This window comes from Epinephelus fuscoguttatus, linkage group LG7 (genome assembly GCF_011397635.1).
Source record: "Epinephelus fuscoguttatus linkage group LG7, E.fuscoguttatus.final_Chr_v1".
NCBI classification, from domain to species: domain Eukaryota; kingdom Metazoa; phylum Chordata; class Actinopteri; order Perciformes; family Serranidae; genus Epinephelus; species Epinephelus fuscoguttatus.
In genome coordinates this window covers 20291165-20310450 of record NC_064758.1, presented here as the reverse complement: position 1 = coordinate 20310450, position 19286 = coordinate 20291165, and the positions used below count along the sequence as shown (strand labels likewise).

The 19286-nt window shown below is 40.4% G+C and overlaps 1 protein-coding gene across 2 annotated transcripts in view; it reads right to left on the bottom strand.

Moving 5' to 3' along the window:
- cntn3a.2 (contactin 3a, tandem duplicate 2) overlaps positions 1-19286 on the bottom strand; it is a 56805-nt gene that overhangs the window by 21208 nt on the left and 16311 nt on the right. For both annotated transcript variants that reach the window (XM_049581976.1, XM_049581977.1), the window contains exons 7-15: positions 18471-18573; positions 17942-18126; positions 15404-15540; positions 11369-11498; positions 10726-10876; positions 10242-10369; positions 8734-8903; positions 7256-7373; positions 526-684 (exon numbers count right to left, since the gene is read on the bottom strand). In XM_049581976.1, coding sequence (XP_049437933.1) covers positions 526-684; positions 7256-7373; positions 8734-8903; positions 10242-10369; positions 10726-10876; positions 11369-11498; positions 15404-15540; positions 17942-18126; positions 18471-18573 — 1281 coding nt within the window. The remainder of the gene's footprint in view (positions 1-525; positions 685-7255; positions 7374-8733; positions 8904-10241; positions 10370-10725; positions 10877-11368; positions 11499-15403; positions 15541-17941; positions 18127-18470; positions 18574-19286) is intronic.

Genomic DNA, 19286 nt, shown 5'->3' with positions numbered 1-19286 from the left:
CTACCCATCACTGGGCATTACTTATTGGTGGACGTGTACTCTAGAACAGATGAAACATTTAAGGCTAACTGTGGCTCACTTAAAGTTCCAGCTGTCAAATAAACTGATAAAGTAAAATATAAATCTCATTACATTCCATTCATTTGGCAGGCGCTTTAGCGTACAGCAACTTGCAATATGTGCATTCAGAGTCCATCGGAGCAAGAGCTAGATGTCATCCAGCCAGACCTGACTTTACTCAAGCAGATGAAAAGGATTTTGGTTTAGACTGAGGCAGGTGTAAAGGTCATTAAAATGGTTTAAACAAGATCATGTAAAAGCAGCCACAATGACCTCTAGTTCTCTCGAGTAAGACTCCGTATCCCTCCCATCTCCAGAGCCTTCGCTCTGTAGCTGACCCTACACTCTGACCTCCCAGCTGAAGCGGAAAGAGAAGTAAGAGAATCTCCCTGCAGGGATCCGTGAAGTATCTTAATAACATCACACGTGATATAAGATAAGAATTCATCTTTAAGTGCTGCCTACCTGTGTTAACCCTCTGCCAGCCCACAGTGAAGGGAGTCCTGGTCTGGATGAGGTAATAGGTAATGGGGCTGCCGTTGTCTCTGCCGGGACTCCAGGCCAGCTGGGCTGTACTGTCTGTCACCTCCTCCACCGTCACAGAGTCTGGAGGGCTGGGGGGGCCTGGCTCAATCACAGGAACAGACACTGTGAGGTACTTGCACATGCAGAGGCACAGACGAGACTGCAGAATGTGTGGATGTAAATGTGTGCACTCACACGTACTGCGAGGAAAACATGAGCGACAAATACATTTGCATAAAAAACACCTCCACCTTAACTACACTGCTACAAGAGATTACTACGCCTTTACATCTTGAATTCAACATTAGCAAGAGACAAACATTCTTTAAAAAGCTTTGAGTTTGAGGAGAAGTTATGCCCTTCACAGGGAATTAAAAGTTAATTCAAGATTTATCCTCCAATATTCAACCGACTTGTAATCCTTCCCTTTCATGGTCCTCCCGGTAATTGATCGATGAAACAGCAGACGTAAGTAGATGCGGGGAGTCAAATTAAAAGGTAAAAGATGAAAAAGGGCCTCATAGCCCTGAAGAACCCGAGTTTTATCATTTATTTTCATTATCCCACCAATTAAGCGGTGTGATGTTTTACTTTAGCCTCATCTACTGTTTCCTGTTCTAATGAACGTGTCGGCTCATCAGAAATAATAGACCACTAGAGAGCTGTGAGACAGACCGCAGAATAATAACGCCCCTAGCTCTGCTCACACTCCTCACCGCCTAAAAAGTGGTTTCTAATCTGAAGCCAAATATTCTAATTATCAAAGCGTTAAATGATTATTTTCATACACAATCAATGGTTCATGCAGCATGTACGTGTTACATGTTTCAATGCGTGTATGCTAAACAAGTAATTGCTGAAGAACGTTTTTTTGTTTTGTTTACAGAAGCCTTGAACGTGCTGCCCACATACATTTGGCCTTAAAGCCTTGGCTTTAAAGATATTGATCTCTGTAAAACTCATTAGCAGCTCCTGATTAAAAAAAAAACCTTAATACACTGGCCTCAGTAATACATATTAATGGAGCACACAATCAAGGATCAATTCCTTATCCTCTTAATTATATTTCATTGGCTGAGGCAAGAGGGTGCTGTCAGTGTCTAGAGGGTGTTCAAATAATCTGTTATTAATATGGGCAGACTGTCTAGGCTTTTGTTGTGAACCTGGCACAGGGCAAATTAATATCTGGCTGGATTATGACTACTTACAGACACAGTGATATTTCTTTGATTTGAACTGAATACTTCAATAATTTGTAATACATGCCGTCACATAAGTCAGAAGTGAATCTAAATAATAGTATGTTATAAAAGTGATGGTATAATAATGATAAAAGACATTGTGCTGCACTGACTGTCGTATGGTGGGTGTCTTCCAGGGTGATGATGATGAAACTGTCAAACAAGCCCGAGTGCTCACCAAAGTGGTTTGAATGCTAATGACCGTGATGTTATCTGTATAACATGACCTTCTCCATAACCACTGCCACCCGGTGGAGTGTTTGTGAGGCACCGTGGAGTGGCATCTAAAACATTTTCCATTGCCATCGTGGAAAACAAGAACCCGGATGATCACTCAAGAGTCTTTGTGTCAGGAGCGATCATCATTGACCTTCAGCGCTGCGAGAGGAGTGGAGCGAGACAGGATCGGAAATAGCACCCTGCAAATTTACTGAGCTAACTATCACCATCTAATGTTACACAACTGCCAATAGCGCCAATAATTAACATCATGATGACAAAAGCTCATAAATGTTGCTGCAGTCACGCTCGCTCTATCTTAAAGCACAATCACACTGACAAGATCATTATCACAGCTAGTCCTGAGTCCTGCATTATTCACATTGTTGTCTTAACATTAAAATTGCATTTTTTTGAGCACATGTAAATGCAGCCACCGAGGGAATCCTGTCTGTGTCTCTCACGTACCTCTTGCGGTATAAAAAAGCCATGTGGATAGTTTTATTTGTCAAGGATTTGGGCTATCCATCTCTGAGATGTCTGCCGCCACCCCAAAATGAATGAGGTTAAATGGATTTTTTTTTTTGTGGTGCTCCAAGCTTTGAAAAATAACATTTTAAAAAATCAACAGCAACATCTCTTTCCAGATTCAGTGCCCCCACTGCTTTGGATAATACACACAACACAGCACAATTTTTCTGGTGGAAAGTAGCTCCCATGAAAACAGCATGTTGTGTTCGATTATTCAAGGAGCACTTTCGCTGAAGAGATGTGTTATTGTCAGCGGTGCAAAGTACTGTATTTAAGCACAGTTAGGAGATATTTGTTCTTTACTTGTGTATTAATATTTTATGCTACTTTTACTTCTATTCCACTTCATTTAAGAGGGAAATATTGTATTCCACTACAATTAGAGTGTTAAGGTTTATTTACTGTTTCTCATTTAAAATCTAAGACTTAAAGGAGCTCTATACACTATTCAGAGCATTAATGTAGCAGCAAACCACTATTTGCTATGTATAGCTAGTGTGGAGTGATGTGAGCTATACTTGGAGCTTTTCTGTGCTTTGTTGTGGTATTTCTTTGTAAGTGTATCTGAGTCCCTGTGCGTGTACCCTACTGGCAAGCTTATTACTGCCGCTCTGCACTGCCCTCATACAGAGGTTTCCACTGATGCCAACCCCTGGTTAACACCGCTAGCTCTGTCAACACTGTTGCAGTTGTTAGCAGGGATGGGCAGTATTTATATAACTTGTATTTTAAATACGTATTTCAATTACATTTGAGTATTTTGTAATTTGTATTTGATAAGGCCGATAAAAAGCAAATGTAATTTGTAACAAAATACTTTTGAGTGGAGTAATTTTGTATTTAAAATACTCAAAATACTTTCTCCACGAATCAAAAAACAAAATAACAGGTTACACATTCTTATAATATTGGATTTAACAATATTTTTTACTTCTTTTTTTAAAAAAAAATTTTTCTATATGTTTTTTCTAACTTGGGCAATTCAATGTGCCCTTCACCTAGTGGTCTGTTTTACTGGACTGTGCATAACATAGGAAATTGTATGTTGTTGTGGTTGATGCTTGGGATGAGTATGCTACAAATGAATTGCCTCACGTGGGATCAATAAAGTTGTCTGAATCTAAATCTGAATCAATAAATAATATTTTAGGGTAGCCTACATGTCCCTAGCTTTTTTTTTCTCTTTTTCATTTGAAAAAAGTTGAACACAGGGCTCCAAAGGCTCCAAGTTAGACAGCAAACAAGTGAACTAGCTACAGTAGCTACAGTATCTTGCTGCTGTTTAGCTAGACCGTTGGTGGACAGTTCACAGCACAGCTAGACTAGATTTGCCAGACATGCTGCTCATGTGGATGAACCCACACTACCAGTAGACTACCTTGCTGCTGGGTCTGGCTACGTAGCCTATTGTATAAATACATGGTGTTGATAGTTATAATATCAAGCTAGTGATGCTTATGCATGCCATTAATGGATGAATCATAGTTGTTCTTTCTGGCATAGTTACTTGTGGTCTCTAATTGCAGCATGTAAATTTTGAGCATTTTTGGTCAAGGACTTTTTGAGTTATTCACAAAAAGATTTGAATCGGTTAGTATAGCGTCATCTATGGACGAATTGTGGGCATTCTTTCTGGTATAGTTACTGGTCTCTAGTTGCAGTAGGCAAATTTTGAGCATTTTTGGGCTTTGTGGATCGACTGACCAACTGACCAACCAGCTGACTGACAGAGTGACCTATAGAGCTGCGGGTCGCTGCTAAAAAGAATACATGTATTTTATTTTGATACATTTTCTGGCACCAGTATTTTGTATTTTGTATCAAAATACATTTTGATGTATTTTTGCCCATCTCTGGTTGTTAGAGCTGTTCTAGGTGTTAGCATCGCTAGCTGCTAGCTGCCAGCTTAGCCACCTCCATGTTGAGAGCCGTGTGGAGACAACCTCTAAATTATAGATACTCTTTGAATATCACATAAGGCTCTGTTAATTAAAAAAGAGAAATAAAATACAATAAAATACATTGTGAAATACTTACATGTTTCAGATGCCCGTGAGTTTTTAGCAGTTCCACCAAACAGTGACTTCCCTTCAGGTGGTTTTATTTAAATTACTGTTTGAGCCCAAAGAAGTCAATTTATCCAATATTTCACAAAAAAGAGAAAAATAAATTAAAACATCACAACAATTTATGTTGCAGAACTTCAATTTTTTCTTCTCTTCCACCCCAATTAGAATTTCACAACCCCGCAGATTTATCTTGGGACCCTTTGGAGTGGTCCAAACTACTTTGGGAACGACTGGACAAAAATTTGATAAAGTAAATAAAACTCCCTACATCTCACCACCTACAACAGTAAAATGCTACTTAGACACTGATACCATAGACTGAAAATAATGGACGTAGCTACTGGGACGTCACACATTGGCTTGTGGGCTCTTGTTTTGAAGCCTCGGCATTTCATTTCAACCTTCGCCATCTTGGTTTTTTGGAGCCAGAAGTGAGAGGCTGACAACCCCCCCCCCCCGCTGTAAAGTTGTGTATTTTAACATGAGGGTCTATGGGAACTGGTTTCTGGACTGGTTTCTGGAGTCAGCCTCATGTGGCCATTCAAAGAACTGCAGTTTTTGGCACTTCCGTGTTAGCTTCAGTATAATGATCTATCAGCCACAGGGGCCAATTTACTGCATGAGCACTTTTACTTTTGATACTTTAAATACATTTATCCATTCATTCATTAACCATAACTGCTTATCCTACTGGGGGGAGGGTGGGCTGGAGATGACATAATAGATATTTTGCTAATAGTACTTATCTGCATTTACTTAGGTAGGACATTGTATGCAGAACTTTTACTCTTAATTGAGAATCTTTCACACTGTTGTATTGATACTTTTTTAAGCAGTATTTCTTGCACCGCTGGTTATTGTCCATTGTACATGTATCCAAAAGTACCTGAAGAGGGCCAGAGGATATGGAGAAAATCAATTATCAGTATATTTTTAACCCAATACCTCGATATCATATCATGATGATATTTACACAATTTGATTTTTAATACATAATCATCAGTGATGTGGACATAAAGACATACGATATTAAGACAGCCAAAATCTAAGACGATATCTAGTCCATTATCACAATATCAATATATTTCCCAGCCCTATCTAAGTATAAAGATAGAGGAGATTTCCAAACAGGATAATGTCTGGCCACTGGACATGTGACCACTGTCAGTTTGTTATAGCTCTGCAGTTGTGATCAAGCAAAGCCATTCTTTGCCCTCCATGACTGGTTTTCTTTCCAGCTTCATGCTTTGTCGCCCAACATTTGGAGTCGTTCGATCCAAGCAATGAGACATCCATGACAGCTGCCGTGAGCAGGAAGTGTAAATAATGCACAATCTGAATCACAGACAAGTTTCTCTCCAGTCAATACTAGGCCAATCCATTTCCATGGCCTTGATATTGCTTCTGCTTGAGAAACAGCCCCATTTCCACTTAGTCCTCAGCCAATTGGAAAGGAGTGCTTATTAATGCCATTTGCCCAGAAGATCTTTAACATGCCAAGCTAAATCACTGGTGGGTATCCTTACAAGATAAAGATATGGATCCAACCATTTCAAATCTTGACACCGATATCATCCCCAACCTCATTTGACATTTAACATATTTGCGTAATGTCAATTCGCCGGGCTATTTGACGTATCGATCAAAGCCAGGAACGTCTCTCCTCTCACTCGTCTGCACGCAGCACAAATCTGCCTCTCCCCGAAACACATAACAAAAGTTGTTCTATTTTGTTCTGCCCGATGTAGCTCTTGACAATCGTGTCTCTCTGGAGCTATACATACTGCATGAGTGAGCACAGACAGGCATCTAAACATTCCACTGTCAAGTACATTGCAACAATATTGAAAATTGGTCATTAAAAAGAGAGAGAGGGAACATTTTCACACAGTTTTGTCAAGTTCTCTCCTTCCAAAGACATCCCTAAACGCAATCTCAAAGAAGCACAAAGCCTCCTTTATTTGATGTAATCAAGCGACTGCAACCAGAAAAAAGCAGGACATAAAAACTGCGGACTCTCTGATGACATCCAGAATCATTTTCATGAGGAAATGGGCATTTTGGTCGCACTGCAATCACCAGCTGAGACAAAACCCATTTGAGCTTAAAAGCCTATGTGAACATTATACGCCCTGACAGTCGAGCATTCTTTATATTCTCAGTAAAGAATATTCATATAATCCCTCCCAAAAAATACATTCCCTTTATTTTTTCCTGCACAGCTTTGGTAACTCTTACACAGCGCAGGCATCTGTTTATTGTGGCTGCATCTATCAACCACTTTACAGCTATTACATGTCCAAGTGTCCTTGAGCGAGACACTGAACTCCAAGTTGCTCCCCAAGGACAGGCCAGTGACTTGCATGGCAGCCCCGCCGCCATCAGCGTGTGAGTGTGTGTGTGAATGGGTGAATGAAAGTCAAATTGTAAAGCCTTTTGTCCGTTAAGGTAGAAAATCACTATACGAGTGCAGTCCATTTCCCATCTACCACTTTCTGTTAAGTCTAGAATTTTAAAATCCCCCTTTCTAAAAAGAGGAACCCAAAAACAATCCTGGCTGTAAGCCCTGTTTTAATTAGTGACTGCAGAGCAAAGAGGAGGTTTTCTTACCTTTGACGATCAATACAGCCACGGCTGACAGGCTCTCCACGTCCGTGTCCACCACACAGATATATTTGCCAGCGTGGTAAAGCTGAATGTTCCTGATCATCAGATCTCCTGCTGTTCTCTACCAAGGAGGAAAGAAAGCTTTATGTAGCATGAAAGATAACAGACCCTTTGACAGCTTATTAAAGAATCTAGTGAAGCATATATAAGGTGCAGTAAATAGCTGTGCCAAAAAACGTTAGCAGATCCTGCAGTTATTCGGCTAAGACTTTGCAGAGGCCTGTTTTTAAAAGATATTTAACACCAACATCTAGACAGTTCTTTGAAGTCAAAGCCATGACGCCAAACATAATGAAACATTTCTGAATGTGACAGAAAACACATAAACGTATACTTCTGTCCAAAATAAGCTTGGATGAAAAGGATCAAGGCCAAAATTCACGCAAATTGTATGCAGCAAATGGAATTTTTGTGTCAGACAAGACCTCGGCTGTTTGCCTTGCTTTCCGCAGAGGTCATCACCACGACCTTCAAGACCTGTTGCGAGCAACTACACAAATAAGCTATTACTATTGAGTTCAGTGGGTTTTTGCTCAATTGGAGAGAGAAGAAAAAAGGCAATCTAGATTCTCATCTGAGAGGACACCCGTAAGCAGCAAATGGTAAATTAGTGGTGAAATCGTTCTCTTGGTATTGGCAGGGAAATGTGGCAGTAGAGCCAACGTGGTTTAATTATGGAAATGAAATTCCTTGAAGCAGCAAAGTTAAGTTGATAATCTCTTTGGACTGGGGACATTCTAGCATTTCTGGGGAAGTCTCTTTTCAGATAAGAACATTGTCAGTCAAACACACATAGGAAGAATAGTTAATCTCAGAGGGTGTGAGGGCGTTCTGAAAGTGTTTTGTCATTTGGGGCTCTGCCAAGACACCTCTAATGATGTGTATCCCCTTTCTGTTATGAGGAGCTGTGCAGCAGTCTATGTCAAAGTAGGATTTGAAAAGGAATTCAAGACCAGCCAAAGACTTAAAAAATAGATTACTTCAGAAGGCTAAGCTCGAGTAGGAGAAGTGTACTCAAAAAGATGACAACCTGTCACAATGGCTGAGCAACTAACGCATTACCTACACGATGGGTTTTATGTAGGAAGTGTATTTTGACATAGCATGGCCATGTTTCCATTCACAAAAGTACAATTGGAAGCTTTAAGGGGCCGAGTGATCTAATAGTGCTTCCTCCCAGAGATTTTCACATTCCCATAGCTTATTGTGCCTCCAAGGAGACTTTCAGAATTGCAAAACGGATGCTATCACACCCACTGCAGCAAAAAACTAGTCACAGTAATTCTCTCCAAGAAATACCATGATGTCAAACCACAAGCTGTCTCTTTTAACTAATGGCAGCGATGAAGTGAAGCAAGATGCGAAGAGGTGCCAACTGCCCATTCGCACGTTCTGAAGAAGTATGACTGCGGGTCACTCACCCCACCCACTAGCTCAAAGTGACCGTCTCCCTTGGCGATGAGCTGTCCGTTGAAAGCCCAGGAGAAAGAAACGTCAAGGACGGGGTCACTGGCGACCTGACAGGGTAACACGATGCTCTCGCCCACAATGATCTCCATGTCCACCGGCCCCTGGGTGATTCTGGTTGGATCTGCCTCAGAAAAAAAAAAAAAAACACTGTGAGAGGGAGTCATTTCTGACAGGGCGGCTGCCAATCTCACGCAGAACATGAGACATGTCAGTGCCAGATGAAAAGAGATGAGCAGTGTATCGTTGGTTTCCTGAAATAGAGGTCCAATAGTGAGACAACACTTACATGAACATGCTCTGAAATACACTAAGCCACATAGTATTATCTATATAAAGGAAGGTCTCATGAAAGTCTTCGTCGAATAATGTGATAACACGCAGCCTGCCACTACTAAAATGGCCTAATACTCCAGGCTGACACAGCTAGAATAATCTTCTGAAATCCTGATAGCAATTACAATACACTGTGGATCAGATAAAATGTCATGTAATGGGCTGCTCTGTGCATCCAGAACAAAAATGAAGGGCGCTGCTTCAAAGTCTACAATAGCAATCATTTGGCTAAGTCTGCCGTGCTTCAAAAGTCAAGATAATGAATCTGTTAGAATCAAATAAAGAAGGTGCAGCACAAAGGAAGGGGATTTGCACCCTTACATCTTACCTTATAGACTGTCGAGGGAGAAGAAAATCACATCTAAAAAGTGTCCCCTCAGTGCTTAAGCTAGTAATAATCAATGTCTGGGTCGTGGCTCTGTGTCGCTGACTGCATTACGGCCTTGAAAAATACCCCAGCTATTTAAAAAAAATAAGCGGCCTTGGCAGTTACGGCGGCAGACAATAGCGTTCAGCACATTAATAAAACCAATAAGAGAACACTCAGCTATCACTCTGCTGGAAACACGCGCTCGACAATAACAGCATCTGTAACACCTCCTCACTAACGCTTTCATTGCCTCCACTCAGGGCACTTTCATTTGTTGCAGTAAATTGGTTGTTTCAACTGCTTTGAGGACAACAATGATCGAGTATTTTCTCAAACACCTTCCAAGTGCATTATTGCAGCCGCTGCAGAATGCAACCGCACAAAACAACTCAATAGAATTAAACTGAAAGACAAGAGTTTTTTTCTTTGTTTTTTTAAGTTGCAGTTGAGAGTTGAGTTTGGGTAACCGTTACACCCCCTCAAGGAAATAAATAAACATGTAAAAATGACCTTTAAAATGAATCTAAAAACATTTATGCTCTTACTTAATTATACAAAGTCCCTCAAGGGTAAAAAACTTCCCAAAGTTTTGACAAGCTCCTCAGAGCAAAACCTAAAGTTTGTTTATGTGTTCTACCCACCAGTTATTGACTCAAGTCCTCGTGGTACAGTAGCTGCGTTAATCCATACTGAGCAATAAATTCTGCTTACTAAGTGGGATGCACAAACATTATGCTATTTCACTGCGGAGCTTACCCGTAACAAGGAGCCTTCCAGTTGTACTTGACATGCCAAATCTATTCCTAGCAAAGCACGTATAGCTGCCTGCATCAGATTTGCTCACATTGGCAAGCCTCAATGTTCCATCTGGGGAAAGTGTGATCCTATAGGAGTGTACAAACAGAGACAGCAGTTTGCAATCCAACTTCCAAGAACAGCAGCAAAAAAAAAAAAAATCATGGTTAGATAAACTCTGGTTCTGGATTTGTCTACATGTCAGTGTTCTACATCATCACAGACAGTTTGTGCATCGAATATTGATCAATTAGACCAAACAAGGCTCAGCTAGAACACAGGTGGGATGAATAATGCATCGGCTTTGATATCTAAACAGAAAAAAATACTGAATTGTTTATGTTTGTACTGTTCTACCCCGACTTTGAACTGCAATCGGTCTTCTGCTGCACCATCATAAAAGTGGTTTCAGAACACAAACAGAAACTTTCAGTTCAGTCATTACCTGTCATTGGTGTGGATAGGCAGGTTTCCTTTCTTCCATAAAATGCTGGCGATGGGATAGGCCTGGGGTTTACACTCTAAAGTCACTGTAGTTCCTGCCTTGGCTTTGAGCAAAGCTCTGAGGACGTTTCCTGTGAAGTCTGGAGGAGAGGCTGATGGGAAACAGTAAACTGACTTTAGTACAAGACTGCGGCAAATCTCTTAGGGCATTTGAAGCATGCTACAGTTTGATCTGCAGAAATCATCAAGTAATGGAGACAGACATTTGAAACATTTTTGATGTTTGGGGAAAAAATATATATAAAATCAAATTGCTACTGGTGATTTTTACTCCATTTCCTTCGTAAAAATTCGATTTATGTGGAAAACCTATCTGGCCCAAAAATGTTTAACTTTTAATTGGTTTTACTGTAAAAGATCATGCTCAACTGGGAATTCTGTATCTATCGCCCCATCCTCACCTTCACATCAAAGTAAATCAGGATATCATGAAGGGGAAAATATTTTTTAAATGTGTTTGCCCCCACAAAACCGTTCTCGCTGACCCCATTATCCACTAATCCAGACAACCTTTAAGAATGACAGTAAGATGACCTTTAAGATTCTTTGCCAAAAATGATTGGAGGATATAAATGCCATCCTACCTAAAACCATTAGTTCGGCAGCAAAATATATGACGCCGTGTTTATTCTCAGCCACACACTGGTACATGCCGGCGTCAGATAGCGTCAGCACCGACACTGACAGCACTCCGTCCTCCACATGGATTCTGTCCTGTGAAGAAAGGGATGAAAGAAAGCAATTATTGCTTAAGACTTAAAGGTGGCTTTTGCTTTGGTCAGCGCACTCTGGCAAAGCTCAATAAGCACTGGAATCACTGGAATGGGTTAGAGGCATTGTCAGTAGGCGTAGATCAAATCGGGATTATGTTGCAGCGAATGAATCGGTCAGAGCACAAACCACAATTGTGTTTTTCAGACACGCATGTTCTCACTACTATGTAAACCAGTCTACAATATAATATAATATCCTGTAGAGAAAACCTAGCATGGAAAGCATTTTAATGAATGATTTACATCATTGACTTACGTAACTCTGTCCATGAAACCAAATGCATCACAATCCAATCTTATATTGTTTCTTTTTTGGCTGTGTGTATTAAACACACAATGTGTAATTTTGGTTGGTGGGGGTCTCTCAGTCAAAACAATAACAATGGACGGGTGTTCTGACAAACAGAGCTGCTGCTCACAGTGACCTACCAACATGATGTGTGCATTCACAGTGTGCTTAAGAAGTGAAAAAAAATATTCGGAGAACATGCTGATACTTTCAACCACATTCTGATTGATCTATTGCTGCTGGCAGGCCACTCTGGGCAGGTAGATCGAGTGCTGCAGGGATGATGTTTTTTGCAGGCCGATGTGGAAGTTAACATTGCCCTGGTTCAATCGTCAAAAAGCCTATGGGATATTTCCATTGGATTTTGGATTACTGCAGGGAAATTAGCTCTGTGGCAAACAGGTTTATGATACATGTTTTGTTAGGCAAGATCATCTTCACAAATAACCACCACTTTTATGATTTTGAAATGTAAATGCAATCGCCTGAAGTAAAAAGCTAACATTAGCCTATAAACAAACTACACCACTGTCGCATAACTTAAACGTTGTTACCACAATGAAGCTGTAAAGCTGTGTTTAGCGTGATGATATTCTGTACTCTTACTTAGCCACTTGTTAGCAACTGCCTTTTTCAAGATGCATAAAAGCTTCAAAATTTCCGAGTAAGGTATTTACTGATGCATTTTATATGTCACCGAGTAAAACGGATAAGTCTCTTAAGCTTGTGTTAACCACAGACCTTATTTCAGACATCTAACCAAAAACCTACTGACTTCAAGACAAGGGAACCGGGAACGGTAAAATACTAACTCATTGTCGGGTTTTAGGACTCATTCCTGCACCACTCTATTTGTCAGATCAACTGACTTTGATGGCGTTGTGAAACAGCGTTGAATCATGGGAGTTGTTGTCTCCATTCCCAGTGAAAATCTATCCGACGTGACTCAGGCAGAAATCATGTTCATGGACGAGGCAATGTATTAGTTTTAATTTCATTACTATTTCACTTAACTCTCATAAAATAGCCACAAGAAACATTAGCTAATGTAACATTAACTTAGTAACTTACCATTAGCATTTAATGAGTAAACTACCCGTACAGCTACCACAGCATACCTTTTATGGCTTATTTCTAGTGTGGAAGGCCAGCACTGTTATCTTTGGTCAAAACAATTCTCTAAGAGCATGTTTACAGTGTTTCTAGCTCACCAGAAGGGAGACAAATATCTTCAGTTAGTGCCCTGTAACAATTTTAATTCAACCAGCTGCTCAGCTTTGCAGCCAATTTTTCCCAGTGGCCACTGGCGGTTCTGCAGTGAAAAATTCCCCTATGGCCCTAAAACTTATTTTCCCCAGAGACCCCCATTGTCAAAGAGATGTCTGCAAAACTGATGACGGGACACCTCAAACTGCACACAAGGTCAATTATGACTCTTTCTTTTATTTTTTTTTATGTGGGTGGGCCAGCAGGAGGAACACCACTGTGCATATTCAGTGGGCTGCATACCGCAGAAGTAAACCCAGAAGCTAAATATTTTTTGGCATGTGCACCAAGCAACCAGATCCACTGGAATAAAAAGACACCATATCCTCACACTGTATCTAGGTATTATTATAAAACTATGGCTGCACTATCCAGCTAGCTAGCTTATCTCAGTAAGCCTCAGCTTCTCTTATAGGTTGTCCCACCTGTGGTCCAATAAACAGAGAAAGCAAGAGCAGAGCAAGGAGGGGCTGTGTCAAGTTTGTGAAAAACACTTGTGTAGATTGAGTGATAACAGACAGCTACTTGACAGAAAAACCAACTCGACGACATGGCCAAACCCAAGTATGACGCTGAATATATTAAACTGTGTGGACCTTGACCTAAGGACTAAGGAGAAATCTGGACCCTGTGGCTGGACCAGTTGCAAACCACTGCTCTATAAAGTCTAAATAAGGTCATTAGTTGGGTTTCCATCCAAATGTAGCAGACTGTAACCAAATTTATAGGAAATGAGCAAAAGAAAATGCTTATTTTTTGGTGCTTTTTGCTTTTAATTCATAGGACAGTAGTGAGTGTGAAGGAGGGAGAGGGTATCGCATGCAGCAAAGGGCCGCAGGCTGGAATGGAACCTTCAGTTGCTACGGCAAGGACATTGCCTTTGTTCATGGGCTTGCCCACTCTGCCCACTGAGGTAGTGGCCGCCCGAAAATGCTAATGTTTGTACATTTCTATCCACTACTGTTATACGAATAGTGATTAGTTTCTCAAGATAAGCAGTAGATGGCGCTAATTCCCCAGTCAAGTGCCATTATACCACCACAGAAGAAGAGCACCAGTCAAACCTCAAATGAAAGATAATGTATAGTGTATAATAACTACGAGCACACTGAACAATGGAAATAGGGAGTTTTGAATAAATAATATTACAGCTAAGTGCTCTTGGAAGAGTTCTGGTAACAGCGCTGTGTGCGTGTTAAAAGCCACCCGGAGACGACAGAGAGAGCTTGCAGTGACTTCATGACTGTGCGTCATCATTATATTGCTGATTCTGTTTCAACTGCATTTACTTGCATTTTACTTTTATTGATACACCAGTTTTTCCACCCACCCCAAGTGTAAAAGATTTTTTAATGCGCAAATTAAAAATGCATATAATGAGAGGTGAATGGAAACACTTATTAACAAAGGACAAAATGAAATGCTTCATTACCTTGAATAAAATTACAGGTTTCTCTGGGTTTAAACATTGTTTTCAATAGCTGGAATAATGTATACAACTCAACAAAATAGGCTATGACATTTTTAGACATTTTTATGGGTATATGTTACGTAACATAACTTTAAGCTCTCTCTTTGAATCTAAGAATATCCATTTACACAGCAGTATGATTTTCATAAGCCTTTATATCCGAAATGGAAATCAAGAACACTAGATAATACCATTTTCACGGTAAAAATGCTAATCATATTCTAAATCTTGCAAGAGTGAATGTATTCTTGAAATCAAATTATATAGTGACATTTCACAAAAGGTCTTTTTAAAAATAAAAATCAGATGTCTCGCCCTGAGCATTACCAAATGCTGCTAAGAAAATAAAGCAACAGCAACATGTTAAACTCAAGTCAAGTTTACAGCTATGCATCTGCAGACATTTCCCTGGTGGTCTGGGGTAAGGTGTGCTGCTATATACAGTATATTTCACAGCAGATTACTTCCATTGTCCCTAAATGTGGAGGAGCTTAAACATGCACCATGAATAATGAAAAACAACCACTGACTCCATTCAGATGAAATGGAGCAATCTCCCAGGGACTACACTGATCCACTCTCTAAGACTGTGTAATCTGCCAAGGTAGAAGAGAATAAGAGACCGTTACATCCATGTCTCATCACTGGCACACCTCAGCAAGATGTTTACACTCTCCTCTCATCTCACTCTGAATTGCACTTGGAAAAACAGCCATGTGTTTGACGCCAGGCTCTCTAAAATGAAAGGATGAGCTGGAGCTGAGGATTAAGTCTTTAAAATGAAACATTGGTAGGTGGCAGAAGACAGGCAGTAATTTACCTCTGAGAGTAGCTGTTGGCCGTTCTTCAGCCACGTGTAGGAGGGTTTGGGCTTGCCATTGGCTCGGCACTCCCAGTATAGTCTCTCCTCTATGGCCAGGGCCGTGTCCTTCATGGCCTGGATCCACTGAGGCTTGGCTGAGGGAACAGAAACACACTCCAGTGAAATATCTGACGAGAACCGCAGGGACAGATTTTGAAGGAGCCGAATTATCTCGCTAAAATATGCCGCTTCCAAAATAGTTCAAAGGAAAGAGTTTGAAGATTGACAGCTCAAATAAGTGGAAATCATAAAGCGTTTGGAGAATGGGTTTGTCTTTAAGAGAGGAGTGAATGTAGGGTATCACTCAGTTTCATCACTTAAATGTGTCAGCACCCCGTGGCAACTCAAGATTAGCACGTAAACACTGCGCCACAAAGCAGGAAGCTCCCATGACGGCTGAAGTGCACCCCACATCTCCTCTCACCGTAACCTGTCACCTCAATTCTTAGTATAATAAACATCACTCCTGTCTGTTTCCCACCCAGCCCATAACTCCCTGAGCTTCTCACCTCTTACATATTTACAGCTTTTCAGGAATTTTCATGGGTAGAGTGTTGTGCTCATAATAAGCACAGCTCACTTTGCAGGCACTTTACATATCGTCTATTCCAATTTCACAGGTGTCATTTTCCCTCTCTCACAAATTCACAGCGGCTAAAGTAAGCCAAGAACCCGAAAATGTAAAATTAAAACCAACAGCGCTTATTATCCGGGAAGAAGGTAATGACTTTTTCCGGCTGTTTATAAAACAATGAGCTGTTAAAATTATGACAATTATCATATTACCAAATAACAACTCTTAACCTTAACCACTTCAATTCTGGATTTCACATATTAATAGCAAACGCATTAAAGGGACAGTTCACCCCCAAATCAAAAACACTAATTTTGCCTCTTACCTGTAGTGCTGTTAATCAGTCCAGATTGTTTCAGTGTGAGTTACTGAGTGTTAGAGATATCGGCTGTAGAGATGTCTGCCTTCTCTCTAATATAATGGAACTAGATGGCACTCGGCTTGTGGTGCTCAAAAAATTGAAAAACTCAACAGCAACGTCTCAAGATAATCCACAAACCTTGTTGTGAGTAGTTTCGTGTTGGACCTATTTTCTTTCTACCGAACTACACCTGCCAACAGATCATCACTTTGAAGGAAGCTTGAACCTACTCATGGACGAGAGGCTGGCCCTCGTGGCAGCACGAGATGTAGACATTAATGGTGGCCTCCTTAGCTGAGCTGTAACGTTAGCTAGCTCACTGGTGCTAGGGGAGTTAGCTGTAGATGCATGCTTCCTTCTGCACAGTGACACAGTTCGTAGGGGTAGTTCGATAACTACTGTCTAAGGGTGCAAACAGAATATTTACCAAAAAAAGTGAAACAGAAAAAGGAAAAAAAAACCTGTGTACGAGATTACAAAACATTACGAAAAGGAAGTTTCTCAATAAATTAAATGAATTAGTACCCAATCTGTGTAGATGTTACCTTCCCTCAAGAACCCGGAAATTAGTTAACATTTTAGCACTCCTGGTTCCCTCTGCGTGAAGTCAATATTTAAATGGGTTTTTGGTTAGATGCCTGAAACAAGGTCTGTGGTTAACACAAGCTTAAGAGACTTCCATGCTTTGTTCTACGACATTAAATACGTCAGTCAGTAAATACCCCACTCGTGAATTTTAAAGCCTCTGTGTTTCTTAGAAAAAGGAAGTTGCTAATAAGTGGCTAAATAAGACTACAGACTAGCGTCACACCAAACACAGCACAGCCTCTTTGTGGTGGTGACACTGAAGTCGTGCGACTGTACTGTAGTTATAGCCTAATGTTAGCTTTTTACTTCTGGCGGTTGCATTAAAAAAACTTCAAAAAACCTAACCCATATCAACCTGGTGCTCATCTATACAGATTATCTTGCTGAACAAAACACGGAAGTATCATAAACTTTTATTTGCCACATATCTTATTCTCTGCAATAATCCAAAATGTAATATAAATTTCCCATTGGCCCTTTGTTGAGGGAACCAGGGCGACACTAACTCCTGTGTCGGCCCACAAATAAACGTCATCCCTGCAGCAGTCTATAAACCAGCAGTCCTCTCTTTATTAGGCTTTATATTTTCATAAGAAAATACAGTTAACACATTTTCCCACTGGATAAAGCATTAACAGCTTCTTAAATCCACATATACATAAAACAAGGAATACCTATACTTTTCATAAATATTATCCTCAGACCAAAAAGTTCATCGCAGCTAGTTATATTTAAGAGAAGGCAGATATCTCTATAGTCGATATCTCCAACACTCTGCAACTTATCCAAAAACAATCTGTACTGATAAATAGCACTACTGATAAGAGGGAAAAATATGTATTTTTGATTTTGGGGTGCACTGTCCCTTTAAATCGGGAATAGGATGTATGGGACATAGTAAAGATGCTTAATAATCATACAATTAGTAATGTTTCTTTTGTTGTCTTAATGAGCCAAACAAAAGTCTTAGTACCGTAGAAAGCCAGTCGACCAGTGGCTGTGTTCTTGCCCATCTTGTTCTCAGCCACACACTCGTATCCTCCTGTATCATCCTGCTGGAAGCTGGGGATCTCCAGCACAGCATTCGAGTACTTCATTTTGACTTTGCTGGGGAAGGGAACGCCGTTAGCTCTCTTCCAGGTGATTTCAGGGACAGGGCTGGAGGAGACAGAGGAAGCAAACCTCAGCTGAGATTTTGAATCAAGTTCTTTTCAACTTTTAAGATTGTCGCTCAGGTTGCAAGTGTCTTATAATCCTGTAATAAAGGGTTTGATGGAGCTTAAGAGCCTATTCACTGTATTTCTTTTGCGGATGAATGGTTTAGAGTTAACCCAATCTGACAACAAAAAAAAAACACCTCAAATGGTTTTTAGACCAATCATGACTTGATGCCACACGCTCGGAAATATAATTGCCACAGTAACTTTACTATATAGAAATCGGGAGGTCTGAAATGAAAGACAGCAGAAGATTGAAAACATGCTTCAAGGAATCCAGCTTACTTCCCAAGGGCGAAACACTCCAGCGTAACTGTTGATCCTTTTGCGGCGGGTACATTGTCTGGGAAATTAACTTCTATTTTCGGCTCATATTCGCCCATCACTCCTATGAAAAGGAAGCACAAGAACTTGCTCAGTCTTCCATTATTCATGACTTACAAGCAATACGGCTTGCATTACGGACCAAACAATAGCACTGTAAAACTAACAGAGGAGAAATAAAAGACACATGAGCAAACATTCTCTCATGGGTAAACTCAAAGTAGTACATCACTTAAATGTGCAGCCGCCAGAGTGCAGTGAAATACCAGCGAGGAATAATTTAAATCTCGTCTTGGTGGAACAGACATGGTGGAATTTGAAATCGTGTTTTTTCAGCTAGTCTGGCTGTTTATCTATTATTTCAAAGCTTGAGTGGGCAGTTCCCAACCACTGGTGTTTTATTGTTTGTATCAGTATTTAAGACATTCAAGGCTGGGATCAGAAAGCGATGCGATTAGATTTAAATTTATGCAGCTACATGTACAGTACACTGAGTGGAAACTAACTGGTTGAGCCACCAGAACACTCAATGTAATGGTCCAGTGACGTATGGCTTATCTTTAATTCATTCGAGGGCAATCTTTATTCACTCTTTCTATGAAGGCGTAACAGAGAATAGAACAACAGACCAAAGAGAACCAGCTTGAGAATTCATGTGAAAGCACAGGGAAAGCTTTTAAAGGGAATGTGAATTATAAGAAAGCAAAGTCAGCAAAGAGAAGATTTGGGTGCTTTGTTTGCTGGCCTACATTGAGGAGCAACTATTTACTTGCAAGC